This window comes from Trachurus trachurus, assembly GCF_905171665.1.
Source record: "Trachurus trachurus genome assembly, chromosome: 8".
NCBI lineage: Eukaryota > Metazoa > Chordata > Actinopteri > Carangiformes > Carangidae > Trachurus > Trachurus trachurus.
Genome location: NC_139905.1, coordinates 7271265 through 7296725, shown reverse-complemented (window position 1 = coordinate 7296725; position 25461 = coordinate 7271265). Strand labels below are relative to the sequence as shown.

The following is a 25461-nucleotide window of genomic DNA, read 5'->3' as shown; positions in this document are numbered from 1 at the left end:
TTGCAATGTTGAGAGACTTACATTGTAGTTAAAAATAAATAAACAAACAAACAACCTAGAACTTAATTTTTGTCGACCATAACTGTAATGTAAGACACCTGGCAGTGTTTATGGTTAGGTTGTGTTGACCCACAATTTTACTGTCTGTGTTGGTTTTGTTTGTAAATTAATTGATCTTTGTGTCTTGTGTCTTATGTTTTATGTTATGTTATGTTATGTTATGTAAGGACAAATAAATCTATCTATCTATCTATCTATCTATCTATCTATCTATCTATCTATCTATCTATCTATCTATCTATCTATCTATCTATCTATCTATCTATCTATCTATCTATCTATCTATCTATGTTTGCAATTACAACAAACATACAACTAATAGTTCATCATGCTTATACCTTAGTTTATTTGGCAAAGTTTCCATGTACATGTTCTACTACTACAACTATTATTTGAAATTGCATCAACACCTATGATCAACACCTGAGAGACTGTCTAAAACATAAATCCAGTTTGATTTCAGATTCAGATCAAGACCATTGGTGCAAACATAACACAATGGCAAAATATGTTTTTTTTTACTTGAACAGTGGTAGTTCTTCAAGAAGGCACATACATTCTTACATTGAAACAAAATGTGATTTTGCATGACACTGTGTACAATCCTTACTGTCTTTGCTGGTTCTCAACTGGTGATCAGTGAGTATCAAAAAACTACCTTCCAATATGCACTTCTCTCTTTTGCCACATGGGTGCAGTCTTTATCAGTGTAAGGTGTAAGACTGCAGCTGCTGTTAAATCAATTCTGTCTTTGTTCCCTTTGTTTAACCTTTTAATCAGCTGTTCTTTATTTAAAAACACTGACATAATTTCAGCCGACATATATTGTGTGTAAACTAGATTATGATACAGAGTTACTCTTGTCAGATTTGGCCACAAAAGTTCATACATTTGCCCCAAAACAAGTGCTCCATAAACAGTCTTGAATTTTTGAAGTCCACGAGTGTCTTGGGCCCAGGATGAAAAGGCACAATAACATCATTGGTCAATACTTAATTTATAGCAGCCATTTTAGTTTTATTAATGGCAGAATTGCAGTGTAGCACACCTCTATGACATAGTCTTTATTTATTTATTTTAAATATATATTTAGAAGACAATTTCTATGGTTAAACGCCACCCAACTGGAAATATTTTTGAAATATCCTCTCGTGATCGATTTACATTGACATTGATTTTAACACATTCGAGTTTCATTGTACAGTTTGTCCCTGAACGCAACTCACTTCAGACGTACGTTTCGTGCGTGTGACGTCACTTGGTTTTCATCTCGTTCCTAGTCTTGTGGTTGGAGAACAGATTAGCTAGCTGAGAGCTAACTAGTTGCCTTTCATTATTCTTAACAGTTGTGGTTACTCGGTTATCACACGGTCGGTTTCAGAGTCTGGTTCCACGGGATATTATCTATCACCAAATTCGCGCCGACACAGTTTTCTCTCCGCTCCCGGAGAAAACGCTGGTACGTAAGAAATACGTTAACGTTAGCTAGCTAAGTTAGCTAGGACAGGAATTGTTCGCTACGCACAAGTGTGGTGGGGCCTTTAGAAATGTGAAGCGTTAAATACACGAAGTTATAACATATAGAGGTATAGCAGCGAGTTTCAGCTCTGTGATCTAAAGTTTATTAGTCCAGTGTTTTATCCGATTGTCAACCTCGGCGTTAGTCATCATAAATTTGCTAGTTTACACACAGTCTTAGCAACAGGCCTGTTCTGGCGCACGTGTTAATGCGCATCTAGATGTTATTATCGTGAACAAATTCATAAGATATGAGTAAGAATATATGTTTAGACCACAGGAGAGACAGCGATCTGCTAAATTGTTCGTAAGCCCTTGAGCAACAGTGAGAAACCGCCGCCACACTTAACTCAAAACTGTGTCAACAAAAATGCCGCCGAATTATAACTGTGTTCGTGTCATTATTTCATTACGATTTCCTTCCGTGAACCACTTTTATGTGGGTTAGGAATTGAAAAACATGCAGCCCAATGGCCTTGAGCCTTTATACTAGTTTATTTATGTCAGCCATTTTAGAGTAGGAAGTCATTCAACATATTACAATGCTTTAAATAGTAAAGTGAAAGACTGCAGGAGGTTGTGTCCATACTTAAGTATGTATTATTAAAAATGCATCAGATACATTTAAAATCAATGGTGCTGCATGTTAGTTTGGGTGGTCCGTTTCTTGTCCATATCTTATTGGCTGTCTTAAGAAAGAATGTTATCTAATGTTGGCCTCAAAGGACCTTATAAAAAACAGATAAAATAGCTTTGCAAGACTAATATTGACAAACCCTCATTACAATTTGTCATTACTTTTTATTTCTACTTGGAGATTTCAGTATTAAGGTGTGATGGCGTCTTGTTATCTCTTCAAACAGTGTGCCTCTGTTTAATTTCTGCAGAGCCATGTACAATGGGATTGGCCTGACAACTCCAAGGGGCAGTGGCACCAATGGCTATGTGCAGCGCAACCTGTCGAGCCTGCGGGTGAAACGGCCCCGGGATGAGCGCGGGGGCGAGCGGGATGAGAAGGACCGGGAGAGGCTGGAGAGTCAGCTCAACAGGCAGCCCAATGCTGACATCTTGGAGCACCAGAGGAAGAGGCAGCTGGAGGTCAAGTGTGCAGAGTTACAAGACATGATGGAGGAGCAAGGGTAAAATAATACACACATTAACACTGACCTTTAATGGGCTGTATGCAAACTTGCAAGTAGTGGCAGAAAAAGTAAAATAGTAGTGTTAAATTAATGTTAAGTCCTTTTCTCTGTTTGGATGGTCAGGTATTCCGCCGAGGAGATTGAAGAGAAGGTGAACAGTTTCCGCATGATGCTGCAGGAGAAGCAGGAGCCAGCTCCCGCCACCACTGAGAGACCAACGTAAGAACACCGCAGTCAAACAACCTGACTAACATATGTTGAGATCATTGCATCCATTAAAATATTGTTTTGTAGTGTTGGTAACAAGTCTCTCTGGTTTGTTCTCTCCCAGGGTGACGGAGACTCACGCCCTGGCTGCAGCCAACCAGCAGAAGAACGACCGTCTTCGAGCTGCTTTCGGTATTTCCAGCGATTATGTGGATGGATCGTCCTTCCACGCCGACCGCAAGGAGAGGGAGAAGGAGAAGAGGGAGCAGGAACGCCTAGAGAGGGAGAAGCTGCAGCAGCAGAACTACACGTGAGTATGACGGGCACAAAACACTCACAGTGATGTTGCATGTATAAATGAATGGTTTCTTTTTTTTATTTAGACCCAGCTAAGCAAGAGCTGGCAAATGTGGCTAAAAATACTTGTCAGTGTTTCCCAGCATTAACTGAAGAAGGAAGAAGAGAACGAAGAAGCACAGACTGCGCAGTTAGAGACACGGGTTGACTTGTAATTAGAAAAGAATCAACCACAGGTGTGGGTGGTAGTGACAGCACACTGATCCTATAAAAGTATATGACCCAGATTCTTTTTTTAAACACCGAAGAGGAGTGTGTTTCACTCATGAAAAGCTTCGATGGGTGTTGATAATGGGATGTAATCAAAAACACTAAATGTGTGCAATCCCTTCTACAAACATTGGTGATCTGTTTTTGTTCTTATTGAATATACAGTGTGAGCAAAAAGATTTAATTTGAGGAAAATTCTCATTCATACTATTTTACAAAGACATGTTGGGTTTGTTCTTGACCTTGGAGGCAGTCACTCACTGGTGTGTGATTCTGCCGATATCCACTGAAAATAAACTTGGACATCTTTCAAATCTGCTTGAGTTACATAATCCATTATAGTGAACTGGCTCTTTAACTTCATATTTTTCAGAGGTAGCACTAGCTTGTGTGACGATGTAGTTGTGAACAGGGCCGGTTGCTAAAGGGTAGTTGAAGTGATAGTAGTAGTTAATCTAAACACGAGATTCAAGTCCAAACTTTGTCCGATCATCAGCTGATATAGTGTATCGTATCTTGTCTATAAAGACACTTTGATACTTATTGCCTTTTAGATTAGATTAGGTTTGATTCAACTTTACTGCCATTGCACATGCCACTAGTACTAGGCAGGCAACGAATTTCAGATTGCGTCTAACCAGAAGTGCATAAGCAGATAAGATAGATAAGATAACAATGAACAAACACAGTTTTGCTTTATTAAATTAACCGGTCACTATGGTTAACTACAGTTCACTACTCAACGTGCTGCCTCTGTTCTGTTCCTGACTCGGAAAGTGTTGTCCTTGTTCTCACAGGCTGGTGGAAGATTCAGACAATTCTGATTCCCCGCCAAAGAAAAGAGGTCGGAAGAAGAAAAAGAAAAACAAGAACAAAGACAGGTGAGAAAATTAATTGGATGAGAACGGAAAAGTAACTGATTACAGCAGGTGGCGGGTCTGACAGGGTTTTTTATTTCCTCTCCCAGCAGCTCAGAGAGTCCCTCCCCATCTCCCCGCAGAGAGAAGAAGAAGTCCAAAAAGAAGAAAAAGAAACGGTATTCTGCTGCCAGATTCTTTTTGTCAATGTTTCACCATTGAGTTTTTGTTTTTTTACTTACAATGATTTAATTTGTCTTTCAGAGACGCGTCAGAGGAGTCGGAGGAAGAAGATAGGTAGGTGTATCAGTGTGAATCCTGGTGCAGTTCATTCAATATGAAATGAGTTTTGTAGTGTGACAATTGTGGCTGTTATTTTAGTTGCATGTTTTCAATCTCAATCTCTTTCCCAACTTAAAGCTCCTCAGACGAGAAACAGAAGGTGTCAAAGAAGAAAAGAAGAAAGAGTGAAAGTGCGAGTCCTCCAAAAGCAAAGGCGGCACGACACAGGAGTGCATCCTCCAGCTCTGCTCACAGGTGTGTGAATAGGTGAAACCAACCTCAGGTGGCACATCAGATCAGTACCTTGGTGCAGTATGTTGCTGTGGACTGTTGAATAAATAAAGATAGAACTGTGTTTCAAGGTGGAGGTGGAGTGCAAATCTTTAAAGACTTAAAGACTCCACTAGAGACCAGTAGAGTCAGTCCCATTTTTCTTCAATAAACTGCATCTTGTTTTGCTCCTCCCCCCAAAGAAGTTAATTTACTGATTTACTTTTCCCCCCCTGTGATATTAACAGCCAGTCTCCAGCTCCAGTGAGGTCACGTCAACAGGACCAGGCTGCAAGAAAAGCTGATGATGGACGAAGGGAGAGATCACCAGACAGGAGGAGGCGGGGCTACGAGGAGCACAGCCCACCCCGTCACGGAGGTGACATGGTAAGAATTGGACTAGTTGCATACGTTTAAGAACAGAAACATCTGAACCTTTCACTCTAATGATCCCAAAGTTGAATTGATTTATCTGATGGTTAAAGGGATACGCCAACATTTTTTTTTTACGTGTCTTGCCTCACTCCCGAGTCCATGACAAGCAGGCAACGGCTAGCTTGAGTAGCGCCGAATTCGTCCGAAGAAAATTGTAAACAGCTGGTATTTAGACAAATTAACGACACACTGTTGATCTAAACGGCTACTTTCTCGCCTAAAAATGTTTGAAATGTGGATAAAGTGATATATTTACAGAGTTTAGAGCTAAAATGAAATCAGCTTCTGACTGCTGATTTCGGCTCGGGTAGGAGGCAGGCTAACACTACCTATGCACTTCCAGTGTTTGAGCTAAGCTAATTTGTTTATTTGTTTATTATACAGATCCCCATTAGCTGCAGCAAAGCCACAGCTATTCTTCCTGGGGTCCAACAGTATCAAATATACAGTTGAAAACACAAAACATAAACATTATAAAAATTTAAAACAAAAAAACAAGTGAGCGATATGCTTCACCTAACAAAACAAAAACAGAATAAGTGTTTACATTTCTTAACTGTGCTTCATTCCTTCTTTGTTATATTAATTGTTCACATACTAATCCTATTACCCACATTTCTACATATCATATATGTATACTGTACATCATTACACATCACACATCATACTTGTATATACATTCATTCTACAGAATATACATTATAATAACACATATCATATATCCATCGAAATATACTCCATATATAAATATACCATGTTGTCTTACTTTGATAAATGCTGTTTTATTAATATTTTGAATTTCTTTGTGTTCGTGGTGAGTTTGATATTTTTCGGCAGTGAATTCCATTCTTTCATACCTCTATACAAAACCGTATGCTTGATGGCGTTAGATCTTGCTTTAGGTAATGTAAAGTTTCCTACAGCTGCATGTCTGGTGATATATTTATGACTCTCTGCACTAAAAGCTAGGTTTTTAAATTACGGGCGATACGGCTCTATCTCCCTTGTTACTGCACGCACAGTCGAAAGGATGGTGTCTATCTGCTGGTCATGGACTCGGGAGTGAGGCAAGAAATGTTGGCGTATCACTTTAAAAGAATTTTGTATGTTCAAGTACATCAACAAATGTTTTTCTCCATCATCTAGAAGAGGACCAATCTTGAGAGAGAAAAAGAGCGACCCAGTCAAAAGGAGAAGGCCTCCACCAAAAGACGACATGACTCCTCATCCCCCTCTCCACCGCCACAGGCAGAGAAAAGCTGGGAGAGGGAGAAAGGCCGCAGATCCAGAAGCAAACAGAAGGAGAGCGAGAAAGAGATGCACTCCAGGAGCAGAGAGGTGCAAAAAAGTAGGCGTTCGAGGAGCGTAGAAAACGAGAGGGCGAAGGCGAGACGTTCTAGAAGCAAGGAGAAGGAGAGAGACAGAGAAAGGCGCTCCAAAAGCAGAGAGATGGACAAGGGACGGCGCTCGAGGAGCAGAGAAAAAAGGGACAAAGGGAAGGAGATTGTTCCTCAGAGGAGCAGGCATGACTCCTCCTCCTCCTCCTCCTCCTCCTCATCCCCATCTCCTCCCCCTCCTCCTCCTCCTTCTTCTCGTCCACCCAAACAGGACGCCCGGGGCGAGAGGAGCAGAGAGACCGAGCGGGAAAAAGACAGGAACAAACAGGACAGAAAGACAAGACACGACTCCTCGTCCCCTTCGCCGCCTCCCCCCGAGAAAGAGAGAGCGAGGAGGGAGAGGAGCGGAGAGAGGGAGCGCAGAGATGTACCCTCGAGGGCGACAAATGAGAGAGACAACAGGAAAGACGCCGGGAAGAGACAGGAGAGGGAGGCGTCTCCTCGCCAGCAGAAAAACGACAGGAGAAGGGACGGCGGTCCCCACCCGTCTCGAGATTCCGTGTCGCCCGCCGCTCGCTCGCCGGTCACCAACGGGCGTCAGAAGGAAAGAGACGGCGGCGACAGACAGAGAGATAAAGACAGAGAGAGCGTCAAGGAGAGGGACAGGCACCTGAACAAGCAGCAGCAGCAGCAGCAGCAGGAGGAAGAAGAAGACAGGGCGCGAGGTCAAGAGGGCGGCAGGAAGAGGGACGAGGTCGCTCGGTCATCTGCAGAAGTTAGACAAGACGGAAAGAAAGGAGCGGGCGAAAGACAGGAGAAGACGAGAAGCCCTCCGAGGAAAGACAAACGAGACGAGGCGAGCGCCAAACAGGCCGAGAAGAGAAAAGAGAGCAGCAGCAGCAGCAGCAGTAGTAGCGGTAGCGGCAGTAGTAGCAGCGGCAGCGGCAGCAGCAGCAGTGGCAGCGACAGCGACAGCTCCTCATCCTCCTCTTCGTCGTCGTCTTCCTCGTCGTCCTCGTCCTCCGAAGACGAGAGCAAGGCGAAGAAGAAGACGGGGCGGGAGAAAGCTACCAGCCCCGGGAAAAACACACCGGCCGCCATCGGAGCTGCAGTCGAGAGATATTTAGCCAATGGGAGAAAGGAGAGCTCCGCCTCCGCTTCCGCTTCCGAGGGCGACGGACCCAGGCAACGACCCCAGAGAGACAGAGTGGACGGAGGAGACAAACGTGAGCGGGAAAGAGAAAGAGAAAGAGAAAGACCTCCTCCTCCTCCTGCTCCTGCTGCTGCTCACAGAGCTCCTGCAGAGAGCTACCCACCCAGAACAAAAGGCCAGGAGCGCTACAGCCCCACGCAGATGGACAGCCCCAGTCCTCCTCCGCCCTCGCCGCCGCCCAGCAGAGCGGACAACAGCAGAGGCAGCAACAGGTCCGAGGCCACCGAGGCTGAGAAACCCAGGTCGGAGGCCAAAGTTAGGGACAGGGACGGTGGCAGAGACAGAGAAAGGGACAGGGAGAGGGAGAAGGACAGGGATGCAGCCAGGAGACCAGCGAGATCCAGCCCCGCAGCCCGCAGGTCTCGCTCTCCGCCCCAGAAATCCATCCCCACCACCTCCCCCGCCCGGCGCACGCCACCGAGGCAGTATCAGGATCCACCACCCCGGTCCAGGAGAGGTTCTCCTCCCCCTCCGCCTCCGGCCTGGTCGGATCGGGAGAGAGACAGGCAGAGGGACAGGGACAGAGACAGAGAGAGGGATAGAGAGAGGGAACGGGACAGAGAAAGAGAGAGAGAAAGAGACAGAGAGAGGGACAGAGAGCGTGAGCGAGCTGCCAGAAGAAGCAGATCCAGATCCAGAAGTCCGAGGAGGCGAAGCCCCCCCATCAGGTAGGACAGGAGAACACCACGCAGCCTTTTTAGGGGGATAGTTCAACATTTTGGCAAATTGGCCCATTGCCATAATCCCTATAGTTTTATGTTCGTTACCTTTAATTGCTGGTGCAAGCTGTTTTTAGAACAGCGGAGCAGAGCCGCCAGCTGCTCAGAGCTACGCTACGGAGGCTAATGGGATTTCTTGGTTTCCCTCATTAAAACTCGTCAAATACACAATCTAACAACTCCAAAACGCTCTGGTGGACAAGTTGTGACCTGCACATTCACCACGCTATGAGATAATAACAGAACGTTACGAGACAGAGTTATTTTACAGGCAAATACAGAGACTGCTTGCCGGAAAACTGTCCCTGAAGACAGCGTGCATCAGTGGTTTTGCATGAATTTACCTCTAAAACAACTCTGTCTGGTAACGTTCTGTTATTATCTCATAGCGTGGTGAATGTGCAGGTCACAACTTGTCCACCAGAGCGTTTTGGAGTTGGTGGATTGTGTATTTGATGGGATGAGTTTGATGACGGAAACCAAGAAATCCCTTTAGCCTCCGTAGCGTAGCTCTGAGCAGCTCGCATCTCTGCTCCACCGTTCTAAAAATAGCTTGCACCGACAATTAAAGTTAACGAACCTACTGCTATGACTATAGGAATTATAGCAATGGGCCAATTTGCCAAAATGTTGAACTATCCCTTTAAGGATCAAGGTTAAATGGTTTTGACATTCAGTTAGAGTTGGAGCGGCACTGATCGTTTATGTTGTAAGTTCAGTATTTAGTAGTTCACATATTCTTTTTGTAGGAATTTAAAACGTTTTTGTCCTTTTATTCATGAATAGGCTAACCCAAACTACTCATTGATGTATTGGGTAGATGAAGCTTTTAGTGGCTGAATTGTAAATTGTAAATGTTTTTGTCTTGTAGGACCCGTCGTTCTCCGTCTCCACAGCGACGAAGGAGAAGCAGTCGCTCCCTCTCAAGAGAGAGAGGGCGAGAGAGGGAACAGCAGAGGCCCAGGCAGAGGGAGGTCGAACCACAGAGAGAGATGGAGAAGGAGCAGCCGCACCCAAAAGATGTTCCCCAGTCGGCTAGGTCCTCCTCATCCTCCTCCTCCTCCAGCTCCTCCTCTTCCTCTTCATCCTCACCTTCACCACCTCGGGAAAGGAAAGACGTGCAGCCCCCCCAGGTAGCGGAGAAGGACCGGAGAAGAGACCGGGAGGACGAGAAGAAAGACGACAGGGAGCAGAAAAGTCGCTCCTCCTCCTCTCAGGCTCCTTCCAGAGACTCGTCCCGCGCTCCTCCCTCAGGTAGAGGAGCTTCCCAGTCTGAGCCCCGGCGCTCCGACGCGGCCTCCAGGAGGTCTCCCGCCGGCAACCAACCCGACGCCAAACCGTCGTCACGGGGACCAAGCAGGAAGCAGCCGTCACCGCCGGCAGCTCCTCCAGTGCCAGAGCCAACGGTCCGAAACGACGGCGCTGTGAACGGCAAGGAGGCGACCGCAAAGAAGAAGGCCAGCAGGAGCAGCAGCTCCAGCTCCTCCTCCTCCTCTTCATCCTCCTCCTCCTCCTCATCCTCGTCCTCCTCTTCAGACAGCTCCGACTCTGAGGCGGAGCAAGGAAAGGGGTAAGCAAGAGACCGGGAATGAGTTCCTAAAGAGCTGATCGAATAATCAATAATACAACAATGAGCATCACTGTACACAACAGTTATTAACAGTTTACTGTGTCGGTTTCTTTCAACAGGAAAACAACCAAAGCTCAAAGCTCTGCTTCCTCCTCATCCTCATCCGACGATGAAAAGGAAAAGAAGAATAAGAGGTAAGAGGAGAAAAAAACATTTCATTTTTATGTGACATTATTTTAAGGCAGATCTTTTATTTATTAATTAAAACAGAAAAAAAATAGCAGTAAAGGTCTTAGGAAGGAAAAATTACTTTTTAATGGTTTAAGTGAATGGTTACTGATTTAAAGGGGACATATCATGGCGTATGTATGCAATCACCTGAGAGTGAGCTAAAATTTCAGGTGTTAGTTGGTTGCATTAGTTAGTCTGTCTCGTCCTTAAAGAAACAACTGGCCAAGACGTGGTACCTATAGTTATATATAGACTGTTAAAGGGATAGTTCAGCATTTTGGCAAACTCGCCTATAGACCCTTTCAGAGAGTATAAACAAAGACAGGTGTGGCTCATTAGAAAACGCTCTGGTACACTAAATAGAATGGAGCCTTAATTAGTATCCTTGGTAACACCTGTCTTTGTTTATACTCTCTGAAAGGGTCTATTGCCATAATCCCTATAGTCTTAGGAGTACGTTCATTACCGTAATTGCAAGACACAAACTGCTCAGCTAACGCAACAGAGGCCTGCAGTACTTTTGCCTTTCCCTCATCAAATACACAATCCAACAGCTCCAAAATGCTCTAGTGGACAAGTTATGACCTGCACATTCAGCCCGCTGTGAAATAATCATGTATATTAATTATGTAACATTACGACACATGAAGCAAATACTCAGAACTACTTGCGCTTTTGAAATCCCTCCGCCCAGCAGCCGCATCTGGAATGTAGTTCCGGCTGCATTTGCCTCTAAAACAACTCCGTCTCGTAATGTTACATTATTATTTCATAGCTGGTGAATGTTTCTTGCAAACCAGAGTGGTATCACTGGATCAGGCTGTTTTTAATGAATGAATGAACAATTTCCATTTGGAGCAAAGGTGAGAAAGACAGACATCAGTTTTAAGGATCATGATCATGACGGAGTGAAAACACCAAACGATCCAAACTGAACGAGGAGTGTTTCTATCATATTTTTTAGTTTTAACCACATCTCCAGCTCTTATTGGTACATGAGTGTTATGTGAGAGTGTTGTGACGTTACACCTGTGCTCTCCCCTCAGCCCTGCCAGGCCTCAGAGGGTGCCGGCTGATTCGCTGAGAGATTCTCGCTCGCTCAGTTATTCTCCTCCAAGGCACATGAGAGGAGCGCCGTCCTCGCCGAGCCGCAGGTCCGTTTACGCTACAGAGAACTAGAACTAGCTGGCGGCTAATTGGCAGCTAGCGAAGTGTACAAATGGCGTGTGTGATAATGGTTCCTGTGTAAATACAGTGACACACCGTGTGTTTACATAGACGCATTGAAATGTGCAGCATATGAATAATATATGAAGGTCGGTTTCCTGGTTACAGATTAGATAAAATAGTTTCCATTAATCTGTGTTCAGAAAAATGCCTTTTAGGCTCCTCAGTGCTCATTTAGTCAAAGTTTTGGTCTTCCTTCTTAAAGGGATACTACACCCAAAATCCATAATTCACTAATTCCCTACTCACCGTCATGCCAAGGAAGGGTTTGGAGAACTTTCAGAGTCATCAAAACGCTTTAGGAGTTCCACGGGGGGTCACTTTTGAATCGTCCAAAACACACACTACGAAACATCCAGATACCTCCATACTGCTCGTCTGTACTGACCCAAGTGTCCTGAAGCCGCCACATGGAAAAGTTGTTCAGAAAAAATGAATGTGATCTCTGTTTTTAGATGCGAGAGATTTGCTGTGAGATGTTTTTCCGTGTTTACATCATACATCCAATGTTTTACAATGACGAACGAACATCTCGCAGCAAATCTCGCGCATGTGCACAAACATCAACAGAGCCACTGGGAGCTACTGCTACAACAAGGATAAAAACAGAGATCACATTAACTTTTTCCAAACAACTTTTCCATGTGGCAGCTTCAGGACACTTGGGTCAGTACAGACAAGCAGTATGGAGGTATCTGGATGTCTCATAGTGTGTGTTTTGGATGATTCAAAAGTGAACTCTATCCACCACCATTATATGAAAATCCGTTGCCAGCCGGACTCCAAAAGCGTTTTGATGACTCTGAAAGTTCTCCAAACCCTTCTTTGGCATGACGGTGAGCAGAAAACTGGTGAATTATTGATTTTGGGTGAAGTATCCCTTTTAATGTACTTTATTTCTGTATTTTGCATCAGACCTGTAACTGTACTGTTTTAGAAGTGATGATTGACCTTGTGTTTCTCCTCTCCGTAGGAGCGGCAGCAGACAGTCACCAAGCCGCTCGTCAACCAGCAGAAGAAGGAAATGAGCTGCCACCTCAGAGATGCCTCACTACTACTACTTCTATGTTGTTTCTCTGTTCACCTCCAGCTGGTTTGAACCGGGCCACAACACAGACTTCACAGCCAGCGGTCAGTAGATGCACATCTGTGAATGTCAGGAGGGGGACTCGTTTTGGTTCTGAGCTGCCACACAGTAAATCCCCAGTCGGTTTGTTTTTTTAAGCAGCGGCGGCGATGACCCAGGGCTGGCTTGTACATTTATTTTTATGAGCTGAGTAAGGAACGTACACATTTACACATTCTCACAAACACACAAACACACACATAAACACAGCTGAGTAAAATGTAACTCTAACAATGTTCCTCTGTACTTGTACCGTTCATTGAGTTCTACCTGTAGATATGAGCTGTCTGTATTTTGGTTATTATCATGTAACGGATCCTCGATTTCCATGTCAATGTGAGCAGAAGCTGAAATGTGGTTAATTTCTTTGTTGAAATAATAATAAAAGGCAATTGTACATTTTATTTGTGTGAAATTTAATTCCTGTTGTATATGGGATTTGTTTACCGTTGCAAAAAAAAAAAAAAAACCTTATGCTTGAATATCTTCAGCCCTGTAGGAGCCACTGTTGAGATTATTACCAACTCAAGTATGTTTCTTCAACCTCATCAAATTTAACTTGAAAAGATATAGTATTTCCTTTATTATCAGTTTGTGCTGCAGTCAAAAAAACATATGACATCTTAGGTTGTACTTTTTTAATATCTTTTTCAAAAGAGACCTAAAGTTAATTTGAAAATCCAGTTTAAAGGTTTTGCTTTGCGGATTCAGCTGTGGATTATGTTGTTTGTAGCATTACAGACGGATTATCAGCATAAAACTCTGTGATTACGAGAAATCAAAGAGGCTGAGTGAGTTTATTCCTCTCCTTGTCAATCACAGATGTTCACAGTGCTGTCATCTATATATTTTTAGATGAATAAGGCACATGTTGGATACTGTACTGCTTGAAATCTAGTGCAGATTAGTAGATTAGTACACTCTTTTCTTTCCAATTCATTTCTACTACAGTACAGTGTGATAGAATTACTGTAATGATTATCAAGCATTTTTACTACTTTCCCAAGCTGCGGATGGAACAATGACTCAACTTTAACTGTGACCGGACAGTGGATCCTGTTGCTGTTGCAATAGTGAAACTGGGATGGCGACATCAGAGTTTGGCGTGTCCTTACTGGCAGTTTCATTTCACAGAAGTCACACATCAGTTTTTGAACACAGCATTTTTAGAAAAATTTTAATTTCCAAGATGTCTTGATGCAAATGTCTGGTTTATTACTCTCTAGAAAGTACTAGAGTTTTTTTATTTTAACAATGTTTTTATTAATTTCCAATAAAAACATACAAAACACATTAACACATGCCACACAAGTTGCACAACGAGATGCAGGTAAACCTTGCTGCATACACATACATACAGAAAAGATAAACACGCACACAAACATACATACCCATGTAAAATAATAACAATAATAAATAAAATAGAATAAGATAAAATAAAATAAAATTAAAGTGTCACACACATAATAGCTTTACAAATAGATATAGTCTATTGTTGCTTGAGAACGTCCATTAAGGTGCCCACACTTCTTCAAATTCTTGTACTTTACCCCTGATTACATAAATTAGCTTTTCTAATGTAAGAAAATACTAGAGTTAGATAAAATTTGATTTTTTTATACACTATCTTAAAGCAACCATTTTTTGTTTCTTATTAGCAGTGTGCCTTATTCATTTTTGTTTTGTTATATCCTTCTTTCTTCCACCGTTGTGTCATATCATATGAGCCAAATTCAGTTTATTAAATTAGAGTTTAAGTAATATAAAACCACACAAGGTTTGGACACTGCTGCAGAAAGACAGAAAGAAAATGGGGCTTTCCCACATGACTTGAACGCAGCACCAGATGATGAGAGTCAGGGTCATCAGCTGCAGTCAGACAGTCAGGTGTGGTCGGTCGGTCGGTCGGTCGGCGGGGAGACATTCCGACTGGAGCGGAGATCCAGCGGACCTCACCGGGACAAAAACAACAACGTCTACCGCCGCTTAGATCTGCCACCATGAGCCACCGGACCACGACGAGCGACAAATAACTACAGACCAACGACCACGGTAAGCAATGTCGCTCAAAGTTTTTTTTTTTTTCTTTCCAAGGAGAGAAGTTTTCTGACGTTGTTTCTTGGGTGTTGAGTGCAAGACAAGTCCGCGGCAGCAGGCAGGCAGGCAGGCGGGCGGGCAGGCCAGGGTCACAGGCCCGGCGGAGACCGACCGTCCAACCTCCAGGCTGCTGGAGAAACAATCTGGGAAGTTGTCACGTTTTCTTTTTCCTAAAGCGACATCATTTCGCAGCGTGAATAACAAGCGCGACACGTTAACGTTAATCTGGGGGTTGTTTTAGCTCCTTCTTCCTTTGTCACTCCCGGCTGAAGAAGAAGTCAGGGCTTAACGCGAAGGGGGGAAAACAAACGGGATTAATTTGCTGTTTCATAGCAGAGTGGAATGGATCACTTCACCTCCTACGGTGAAAATAATGTTGTTGGACGACCGTTGGGATAAAATACAGTTTAACGAGTGAGTATTACGTGGTTTTACTGTGAGCCGAATTGAAAAAGGTGATTTTCAGACGACATTGACACGTTTTCCAGACTGATTCTGGTTTAAGATATGGTATTTTTAGGGTTGTATTTACGAAAAGTAAAGGATTTTAATGGGAAGTTTGGCCCAACGTTTGTAACGTTTAGAACGTGAGGGACAAGTTGAACAGCCCGCGCGTGCCTCAACGGTTAACTTAAACTACAAACGTTCCTTTTTTGAATAACACATAATTTGTATTACACGTTATTTCATGCAACCATGTGTTGTATCTCTGGTGTTGTTGACCTGCACTGATGAATGATGATTTATTTTTTTTTGGACACCAAACTACGTTAAAAATCTTTGCAAAAACTCAGCTCCTCTATTTCCAAGTGCTCGTACCTTTTTATATTAAATGTTTTCTGACACAGTAGGTATCACAACTGAATTAATGTCTAATTGATTGTGCGCTAATTTCAATGTTTATTTCCTGCACGTCACAATAAATCTCGTGTTCACCTGAACGCATCACCAAACTCGAGGGATTTACAGTCAAACTGCGTGTTGTTATTGTTGTTTCTTTATTGAAAGTGAGTCCGAATTGAGGGATTGATAATGCAAAAGGTAAATAGAGGTTTAATTGTATTTGACAGTGTGTTTTTACCTTTACAGACCAATGCAACATTGCATCATTAATATAAAGTTTTTAAACGGGGACCCGTAGCCAGCTCTGCACCAACAGTCGCTCACTGGGTCTTTAATTTGCTCACATTAGAAAGGTCCCATTGAATTGCTTTCACAGGCAGCCTTTTCCTGTTTTCATGGAAAATCGTCCCAGTGTTAGCTTAGCCTAGCCTTACAGTACTTCCCTAATTTAGCCTCTTGCTCCAGTGTGTCGGTTGCTTGTGTGTTGTGTGTATTGCTTCCTAGCTTACCGAGCTAAGTTGTAGGATGGGGGGTGGATAAAGCAGGATGAGGAAGTTATATTTAGTGACTCAGCTGTTGTTTGAAGAACTGGGAGGGAGGTAAGGAGGGGCATGCACTGCAAACAGTAATCAAAAATGAACTGTGGTGAGCTGCTTGATTGATGCTATTTACCTAACCTCATTTTTATCTTTGTCTCTTTTTCTTGTTTTAGCAGATTTTAACCCTGGGACGAAGAGGAGAGAAGTGAGACCATCGCCTTGTAATGAAACTAGGAATGGTTGACTCTTTACCCGACCACCAGAGGAAGTGAGGTGAAATTAAGGGACCAGCTTAAAGGAACCTCAGCAGATGCAACCACTACTGACTGACGTGAAAAGAGGAACATCATAGTTTCTCACATAATTTTAAATAAGGGATGGAGTAGTTGATGAGCAGGCAGTGGAGAAGTCCAGGGCAATAACTGGATTCACCATCAGCTGTCAAGTCACCCGTCCATTTGGCTGTCGGAGCAACAACCTCAGAGCGTCACGGAGCCTCAGATGAGGGACTACCACTGTTTTAAATGAGCAGAGACCTCTGTGAAGAAGTTTGAGTTCAATGTGGGCCTGCATCCAAAGGAGACGAGAGGGAGTGTCCACACTGCACTGACAGAACCGTGGATGTCATAATCAATGAGTCGTCACAAGTTGGAAATCCCCTGAGGGCGTTTCATTGTGTGGAACTGGAACTAAGGTGGAACCACGCGGCTTGTCTCAGCCGTCAAGCATGAATCATAAATGCACAACTCTCGAGAAATGTTCCACACTCGACCGGCCGCTGTGGTTTCACTTTGAGACCAAGGAGAATGATGTGAACATCTGAGCAACAACTTCAAGGATAAATCGAAACAAAACAAAAAAAAAAGTGGATAAGTTTCAACTGGAAATGTTTTCTTACCGGCAGGGGAACGTCTGTGATTCCTGGACAAACTCTGGTGCTGCTTTGAGCTCGTAGCATTGGGAGGTGGATCACACAAACAACACTGGGAAGAGTAGGGATATCACCTCCTCCTATGAAACTGATTTTACTTGGAAATACAGTAAGAGGCCATCCAGATGGCGGGGAAAGACTACAATCATCTCTTTAAACTGCTCATCATTGGAGACTCCAGTTAGTGCATTTTGAGTTATTAACAAAAGCAGCGTCTTTGTGGAGTCCTAGAGGAGACGAATGGCATCAACAGGCTGCGTGCAACCGTGTAGATTTTTACCGGCTTCCTCAACTGATAAAAAAAAAAAACTGATAAAAAATGGCGCCAAAGTAGATTTGAAATAAATGAACTGCATCATCCTTTTAAAGCATGGTCCTCATTAGCGGCTAGCATGTTAACTTGTTACATCAGGAGTTGCACTGGTGGAACAAATAACTGCAGATAAATTAACTTTGTTCCAGTTATTTTTGCAGTGCAATGCAGCAATTAATCATATTATTCGTTTTATCTGTGACGGTGGTCTATTTAACTTAAATAGTGCTGCACACACACACTCCCTCCGGTCATGTGCTCCTCTGCAGCACAGCACTACAGGGTTAAGTAGCAGGCTAATCAGTTTAATATTTCATATAATTGATTGGTATTTTCTCAGATTCTTCTCTGTTGAGTTGTAATATTTGTAATAGGTAGCAACATGTAGCCTGATTTCTGGTGATGCTTCCAGAGAGTTCCTCAGCAGCTGGTTATTTATTCCAAATGAAACCATATTCTGCTGTTCCTCTGTAATGATCTGTGTTAGAAATAGTTTGACCCGAACCTGGGGGTTGAATAGAGCTTCCTCCTGTTCTAATCAGAAACTCTATATTTCTCTCTTTGAAGCCTAAATAACAATAAAATGATTCATCAGAGGTCAAAAGAAGGTCATCAGAGTGAAGGTCACAAGTTCTGACCCAGAAAACCCCAGACCGGTCCACACCGTCAGCAGGTTTCAAACTGCTGAAGCTTCAGTCTTCAGTCCTCAGAGCAGCTCATGCATCGCTGCTGTGGAGAAGTGGAGAAGTGGAAAAACCCTCAGTGCTTTGGTATCTTACGTTATCACTGCTGTTGGGATTTTATTTTTTTATTTGATGAGTGGTATTTGTTCCCTGATACCAGCCAAAGTCTGGTTCAGAATCTGTTTTTCCCAGTTGGAAAATCTTATTCTGTGACATTAAGATTGTCAATAGGAGCATAAAAAAAAAAGAAAAATCTGTTTTTGGAGCTTCTGCAGGAAGTGCTGAGTCATTGTAGATCACCTTCCTCCCTGCAGGAAATTATTTTTATACAGTGATTAGATTTCATTGTATCGCTGTTGTGTTGTGTTGAAACACTGCTGTCTGAACTCCGGCTCCAGTCGACCACGATGTTAAAAAAACTATGTTGTTGTTGTAACAGACAGTCACAGGTGGTGATGGTGAGAAGAACTCGGTGCCCCCAGAAATTCACAATTAGTTTCAGGGATTTGACTTTTTTTTTAATTCCTTAAATTTACAGCTGAGCTCGGTCTGCTGAGCTTCAGAAGCTTCAGAGCTGCTTCTCTCTGTTCTTGTTTTTAACATTTTACTTGTGAACTTTTATTTCTTTATAAGGTCAATTCACCGTGCGTGATCAGGGTTTTTATGTTCCTTGAGTGGAACAATTCCCCCGAGGAGAGTTTCCTGTCCTGTTTCCTGGTTTGGAGAAGGGAGGAGACGTTTCTTTAGGATTAGTCTTGTTTCAACTCTTGCGTGTTCACAGGTTTTATAGTTTGAGGACACAGAGTCGGAGGTTGTGATCATTCCTTTTCTTTATTTTTTCCCACAATCTCATGTCTTGGCCTTTATTTTTAAAACAAGGATTCAAAGATGCTGACTGCTCGGCCTGTTGGTGACACTTGTCGCTTCTCGGACTCCTTAGTGATGTGGAACAAATCCCATCACGACATGTTCTGTTCTTTTAGCCAGTTTATGGTAAAGAAAGGGAACATTTTATTCCCCAGTTATTTCAGTGAGACAGAGACTCCTTTGTTGTTGACTGTAAAAAATATTGTGAGTGATAATGTGGCATCCCATTCTGCTGCTGCTGCTGCTGCTGCTGCTGCTGCCTCCTCCTCCAGGTTTGTCAGATCTCTGGGTTTCTCAGAGGAGTTTTCAGGTGATTGTTCAGGTTTCTCCAGATTTCTTTTGCTTCTTTTAAGTCGGCCATTTCCAGTACGAGTTCAGTTCAACCTCCATTGGCTTCCTGCCTAGTTTCACTTCTGTTACCCTGCCCCACATTTCACTAATGTTTATGACATTACAGCGAGGAGGCCGTCAGTCAGTCAGTCAGTCGGGATGGGACGGTCTTGTCACTCAGAGTGAACAGGTTTGTCTGTTTGCTAACTCCTCTGTTCTCTGTTTGTTGTCTCAGATGTGGGGAAAAGCAGCCTCCTGCTCCGCTTCGCAGACAATTCCTTCTCTGGTGAGTTACCACAAGTCTGTGTAAGTTACATTAGAGCTTGTATTTACCACCCCTCCTCTCCGTGTGGTAGGAAACCAGAGACATAAAAGCATTTTATCAGGACGCGTCATCTTATCTGCAGGGTTTATCTGAGCTGTTCTAACCTGTCGGAGGATCCAGAGGAGGCAGGTTTTTGGGCAAAAGTTGGGTGTTGGATAAAAGCATGTAGGACAGGAAATAATAATAATAAACTTTATTTGTATAGCACCTTTAAAAACACAGTTACAAAGTGCTTTACAGATCGAATAATAATAACACAGTGATCAAAAAAACATTAAGAAAAACATCAAACCAACCAAAAACCTGATCTGCTTTACAGAGTGAGATAAAACGGTAGGAACAGTAAAACAGTAGGAAATGTATTTTTTAAAATGGCAACAGCCCCCTTCAAAGATAAATTGCATATCTGATCACCTCATCAATGAGTTTGTGTCTGTTTGGATTAAAACCTTCCCACCCTACGGACCCTGAACGCCACACAGGTTCTGTCGGTTCTGTTCTTCATAGGCTCAAACATAGCCCTGTTACCTTCAGCATCATAAATCTAATGTCCTTTATAGTCCATGTAATTTAATAATACAGTGAGAATATGTATAGCAGCGTATATAATCTGTTATGAATGAGACATCTTTGATGTTTTCGTTGAAATGACTAAATTAGATTATTTAGTTATTTACACTGTTTCTTTGCAACTTAAAATCAAATCACCAGCAGGCACAAAGCAGCACTTAGAAACATCCCATCATACATACATACAGTAGGTCAAGGTGACACATTCTTAGAAGAAGAAACCAGTGCCGTGTGCAGCAGCTGGACGTTGTGGAGTGTGACTGTCCATGGTAACAGAAGGAGACCAGATGCTCTGAGGCCAGTGTGATCATAAACAAATGTCCAGTGCTTTTTATTGGTATTTAATGTCAGTATTGGTATGTAAAGTAAAGTAAAGTAAAGAATAAATTAGTGACTGAGCCCCATCACAATTTCCTAACTGGTTACATATTCATACAAATAAATTAATGTGACATAAAGGTGAGATTGAAGCAAATGGACAAAAAACAAACACAAGCAAACAGAATAAAAACAGATAAAATAGACAGAAAAAAAAAAGAAAGAAAAACGAGTTGGAGTTACAAGAAGATAAATTAAAATCCCAACATTTAATATAGGGCCAGTTTTTCAGTGTTGAGTGTTGAGCAATCCCTCTCGTCTTGTAGGTCAGTGAATCTTCTCCAGTGGGAAATGTTATAAAAATTCTTGAATCCACACGTGTCCAGTTGAACCCAGTCGTCTGAATGTCTGTTGCAGTCAAAGCCAAAAAAATGTTTTCGTATTCAACACTGAAAGAGAGTGGGTCAAAGTTTACTCCAGTTTTAACGCAAAATATAACAAATATTATTTATATATTTTTAATATTTAACTTTATTTAATCTCTCTTGTAAAATTGGGTTTGTTCACAACCTGTCATAGTTTATGTTGCTTCCTGCCGCAGGATGACGTGTTAAAATATTATTTTTATAGCTAAAAATGAGCAAAATAAATTATCTTAAAGCCCAAACTGGACAAAGCAACAAAGGTTTTGCAGCTCCGACTAACAGCCTGTCCTCCTGTTGGAGCTCATATCTGCCGTGTTTCCTATGAGACGAAGACAGATGTGTGGAGGTCATGTGACTCACATACAGTACATCCAGCACAGTGTTTGGTGTCGGTGCCGCCCGCTGCTCTCTGACGATTGGCTGCTCTCCTGCAGGCAGCTACATCACCACCATCGGCGTCGACTTCAAGATCCGCACCGTCGACATCGAGGGAGAGCGGGTGAAGCTGCAGATCTGGGACACGGCCGGACAGGAGAGATTCAGAACCATCACATCAACGTAAGTTTCATCCTCACTCACTGTGATATTAACCTGCTGGTTTATCAAACCATTCATTCATTCATTCATTCATTCATTCTGCTTCGTCTCTCCCTCTGCAGATATTACAGAAACACACACGGTGTCATTATTGTTTACGACGTGACAAATCCAGAGTCGTTTGTGAATGTGAAGAGGTGGTTAAATGAAATCTCCCAGAACTGTGACCAAGTCTGCAAAATCCTTGGTGAGTCAACAGCGTTAGATAATTTATTTTATTGATTTATTTATTTAAAAAGGACATTTCACATTGCAATGAAGTCTTTTGTGTGACAAGGACACAAAACACAGAGAACAGAGATAAAAGCAGACACAATATTGATGAACAAAGCAGAACAAACAACAAAATAATAACTCAAATCATGCTGTACCTGCACCGTGGAGCGTCGGGTTGTTCAAGGTTGCTCAGGACTTCTTCATGAGCCAGGAACCAAAACTAAAAAGTTTCACTAGTTGGAATAAATACAGAACACAATGAGTAAAAACGTTCCTGCTGCATCAGTAATGTTTAAAGACATGAGAGGAAAATCAGGAAGTTCAATCTGTTTGATTTGAATAGATATTTATTTTTACATTTGTCTGGTGTTTTAGTTGAAATGTGGTTTCATAAGATGATCTGTGTGTTGTGGTTTTCTGAGTGACGTAGTAAAAACAGAACAGCAACACTCAGAAACACCAAATGCTGCTTTTTAAATGTCGAAATGGTTTCCAGTAGGGGTGCACCGAATGGCATTTTTTTGGCCGAAGCCGAATACCGAATAAAATCAAAACGCTTGGCCGAATAACCGAATAATACCGAATACTGAAAGTGGTTATAAAGTTTTTAAATAAAATATTTTTTTTAACTTAATTTTCAAAGAAAGTAAATGTTTATTGACTATTCTGACAGTTTTTGAATATTCCAGTTGCCGTTGCTCATCAAAAAAACCCAAGTGTCTTTTCAAACAGTGGTTCCTAACCTTTCTTGGTTAGATTTTTTTTAATTAATCAATTAGGCTGCTAGACATTTCAGGCGACCTCATTTGAATTTCAGGCGACCCCAAGGTTGGGAAACTCTGTTTTAAAAGACGTCGGCCACGGACGGAGTTGGCGACATGCTGGGACGAGGAACTTTCGTTTTAACTGCTGCAGCCGTCTCTCCCTCTCGTAGCCTACTCAGCATGTTGTTGTTTGGTTTTTAAATGATTAATTAAAAGGCGCGTTCCTACAGGAACGGTCCCCTCACTCAGTCCTCTCAGTGGCCGTATCTCCGCTGCAGACAGCGACGGAGCGACGTGCAACGGTGCGCGCGGTCGCTGTGCAGCTTTCCCACCACTGCTCTTGTAGCTGTTGTTTTTCCAGCAGTAGGAGTCACCTACTAATAAAGCTCCATGGGGTTTAAGCTGCCGTTTCCATCGTCGCGCGATCGCGTATTTATCAGACTTTTTTTTTTTTTTTTTAATATTCGGCCTTGCTTTGCGCTCATTCCACCGAAGGCCGAATGTTGCTTTTTTTGCAATATTCGGCCGAATATATTCGGTTACCGAATAATCGGTGCACCCCTAGTTTCCAGCCTTTAAAATGAACTGTGCTTTGAAAGTTAATGATTTAATGACACACTGTAGGTGTTGGTTAAAGTGCAGAGATGAAGTTCCTGTTCCCTTTTTTTTCAGTGGGAAACAAGAACGACGACCCCGCCAGGAGACAGGTGGATACCCAGGATGCTGTGCGTTTTGGGGAGTCGGTGGGCGTCCGGGTGTTTGAGACCAGCGCCAAGGAGAATGTAAACGTAGAGGAGGTAACTTCAAGACGTCCTGTGTCCGGCTGCTTTGTTCATATTTACAGTATTCACCCTGAATTCTTCCTCAATATGAAAGGGACACTTCACCCAAAATCGATAATTCACCAATCATCTACTCACCGTCATGCCAAGGAAGGGTTTGGAGAACTTTCAGAGTCATCAAAATGCTTTAGGAGTTTCAGGGGGGGTCCGGCTGGCAATGGGTTTTCATTATAATGACGGCGGATAGAGTTCACTTTTGAATCGTCCAAAACACACACTATGAAACATCCAGATACCTCCATACTGCTCGTCTGTACTGACCCAAGTGTCCTGAAGCCGCCACATGAAAAAGTTGTTGGGAAAACATTAATGTGATCTCTGTTTTTAGCCTTGTTGTAGCAGTAGCTCCCAGTGGCTGTGTGAGATTTGCTGCGAGATGTTCTTCTGTGTTACATCAGACATCCAATGGTTTACAACGACGAGCGAACATCTCGCAGCAAATCTCGCACATCTGCACAAACATCAACAGCCACTGGGAGCTACTGCTACAACAAGGATAAAAACAGAGATCAAATTAATTTTAAAGCCGCCACTTTTTCATGTGGCGGCTTCAGGACACTTGGGTCAGTACAGACGAGCAGTATGGAGGTATCTGGATGTTTCATAGTGTGTGTTTGGACCATTCAAAAGTGAACTCTATCCCCCCTGGAACTCCTAAAACGTTTTGATGACTCTGAAAGTTCTCCAAACCCTTCCTTGGCATGATGGTGAGTAAGACGATTGGTGAATGATCGATTTTGGGTGAAGTATCCCTTTAATATTTTTTGTTGATTCTTTCTTAAAACTGAACAGATAACGAACTTGAGGTTTGTTAACGGTCGGTTGTGTTGTGTTGTGCTTCTCCGTTCAGATGTTCATGGCCTTCACCCGCATGGTGCTCCGGGCCAAGAAGCAGAGCCAGAACCGGGCCGAGAGGGAACGGGAGCGGGAGAAGGACACGGTCAACATGAACGCCCAGAGGGACAGAGACCGCAGGAAGAGAGGGAAGAAATGCTGCTGAGACGCAGACGGGACGCCGAGGCCGCTCGCCGCTTCACGCAAAGAGCGAAGCAAAGACAAAGAAGGAGAAGAAAAAGAGGAAAATTGGGAAAACTGTGCCTTAGGGAGGAGGTGTGGACATGAAAGTCAGAAACTGTTCACGGTTCACTCGTCTTACGGAGGCCGAGGGTTCAGTCCGTCAGCACTGATGATGATGATGATAAGTAGCAGCCTGGAGGGTTCAGGAGTTAAAGGACCAGTCTGTTGTTTTTTCTCCCTTTTTTTTTTATTTAAAGCTCATGTCTTACAAGTCAAATTTTAAAGCAGGTTGTAGTGATTTAGATTTCTGAATCCTGAGAATGGAGTTTTTTTTTTGGATTTTTATTATCTATTAATCTGGTGACTGTCAAATATATGAAATATCAGGACATGAGGAAAGTTTCCTATAATCAAGGTGAAACAGATTTGACCGTCAGTCCCAGCCAGAGACATAATCAAATGAGAAGTTAAGATTTATAAAATGACTTTGATCCTTCAGTTTTAGCCACGACATGATGTCCGACTCGAGATAACATGATGCTAAAGACGTCTGCACAACAAATGAATCTCATATTGTGGTGAAAGAAACAGAAAACTGTTGATTTAATTCAGAAATCACAACCACGACAATCTGCTTTGAGGTTATGGAGAGGTGCGGAGTGTGTGTGTGTGTAACTGTGGTAGAACAGCTAATAACACTGGTCTGGTCCTTTAACTGAGCTCTAGTGAACCACTGGTGTGTGCCGACGTCTTTTTTTTTCTTTTCTTAATAATACAGAACAAGTATTTTACCACTGAAAGGGAACTGGGTGCAGTTGTTACTAAATCGTAACCTTGACACACTAACAGGTGTGACGAGTGCAGTCCAACATGTGTGTGTGTGTGTTTGCCTTATTTCACTCAAATGAGGCCAGTAATCTACAACTACAGTACTTGTAACCTCGAGACAAACAAAGAGCCCAAAATGTTCACGTCATTCGTTTGTTGTCGTCTTTTTTTCTTCTTTTTTTTTTAATGTAAATC

General features: G+C 42.8%; 2 protein-coding genes across 4 annotated transcripts; both read left to right on the top strand.

The window, feature by feature from the left end:
* The first annotated feature begins 1328 nt into the window (after nt 1-1328).
* srrm2 (serine/arginine repetitive matrix 2) lies at nt 1329-13165 on the top strand. 3 transcript variants are annotated; one of them, XM_083977887.1, is made up of 14 exons: nt 1329-1519; nt 2466-2717; nt 2844-2939; nt 3052-3237; nt 4292-4375; nt 4465-4530; nt 4616-4648; nt 4772-4888; nt 5152-5290; nt 6485-8556; nt 9479-10177; nt 10297-10371; nt 11455-11562; nt 12609-13165. In XM_083977887.1, exons 2-14 carry the CDS (start codon nt 2470-2472, stop codon nt 12661-12663), a joined length of 3978 nt encoding a protein of 1325 aa, XP_083834013.1. In that variant the 5' UTR covers nt 1329-1519; nt 2466-2469; the 3' UTR covers nt 12664-13165. The 3 variants fall into 3 exon arrangements, with proteins under 3 accessions (XP_083834013.1, XP_083834012.1, XP_083834014.1); XM_083977886.1 differs by having other exon boundaries at nt 4462-4530; XM_083977888.1 differs by lacking the exon at nt 11455-11562 and having other exon boundaries at nt 4462-4530.
* Nucleotides 13166-14662: 1497 nt separating this feature from the next.
* On the top strand, nt 14663-25459 carry LOC310990503 (ras-related protein Rab-35). The gene is made up of 7 exons (XM_083977898.1): nt 14663-14813; nt 16417-17351; nt 19600-19650; nt 21437-21560; nt 21662-21786; nt 23252-23376; nt 24272-25459. The coding sequence occupies exons 2-7, from the start codon at nt 17297-17299 to the stop codon at nt 24419-24421; spliced, it is 630 nt and encodes a 209-aa protein (XP_083834024.1). The 5' UTR covers nt 14663-14813; nt 16417-17296; the 3' UTR covers nt 24422-25459.
* The last annotated feature ends 2 nt before the right edge of the window (nt 25460-25461 follow it).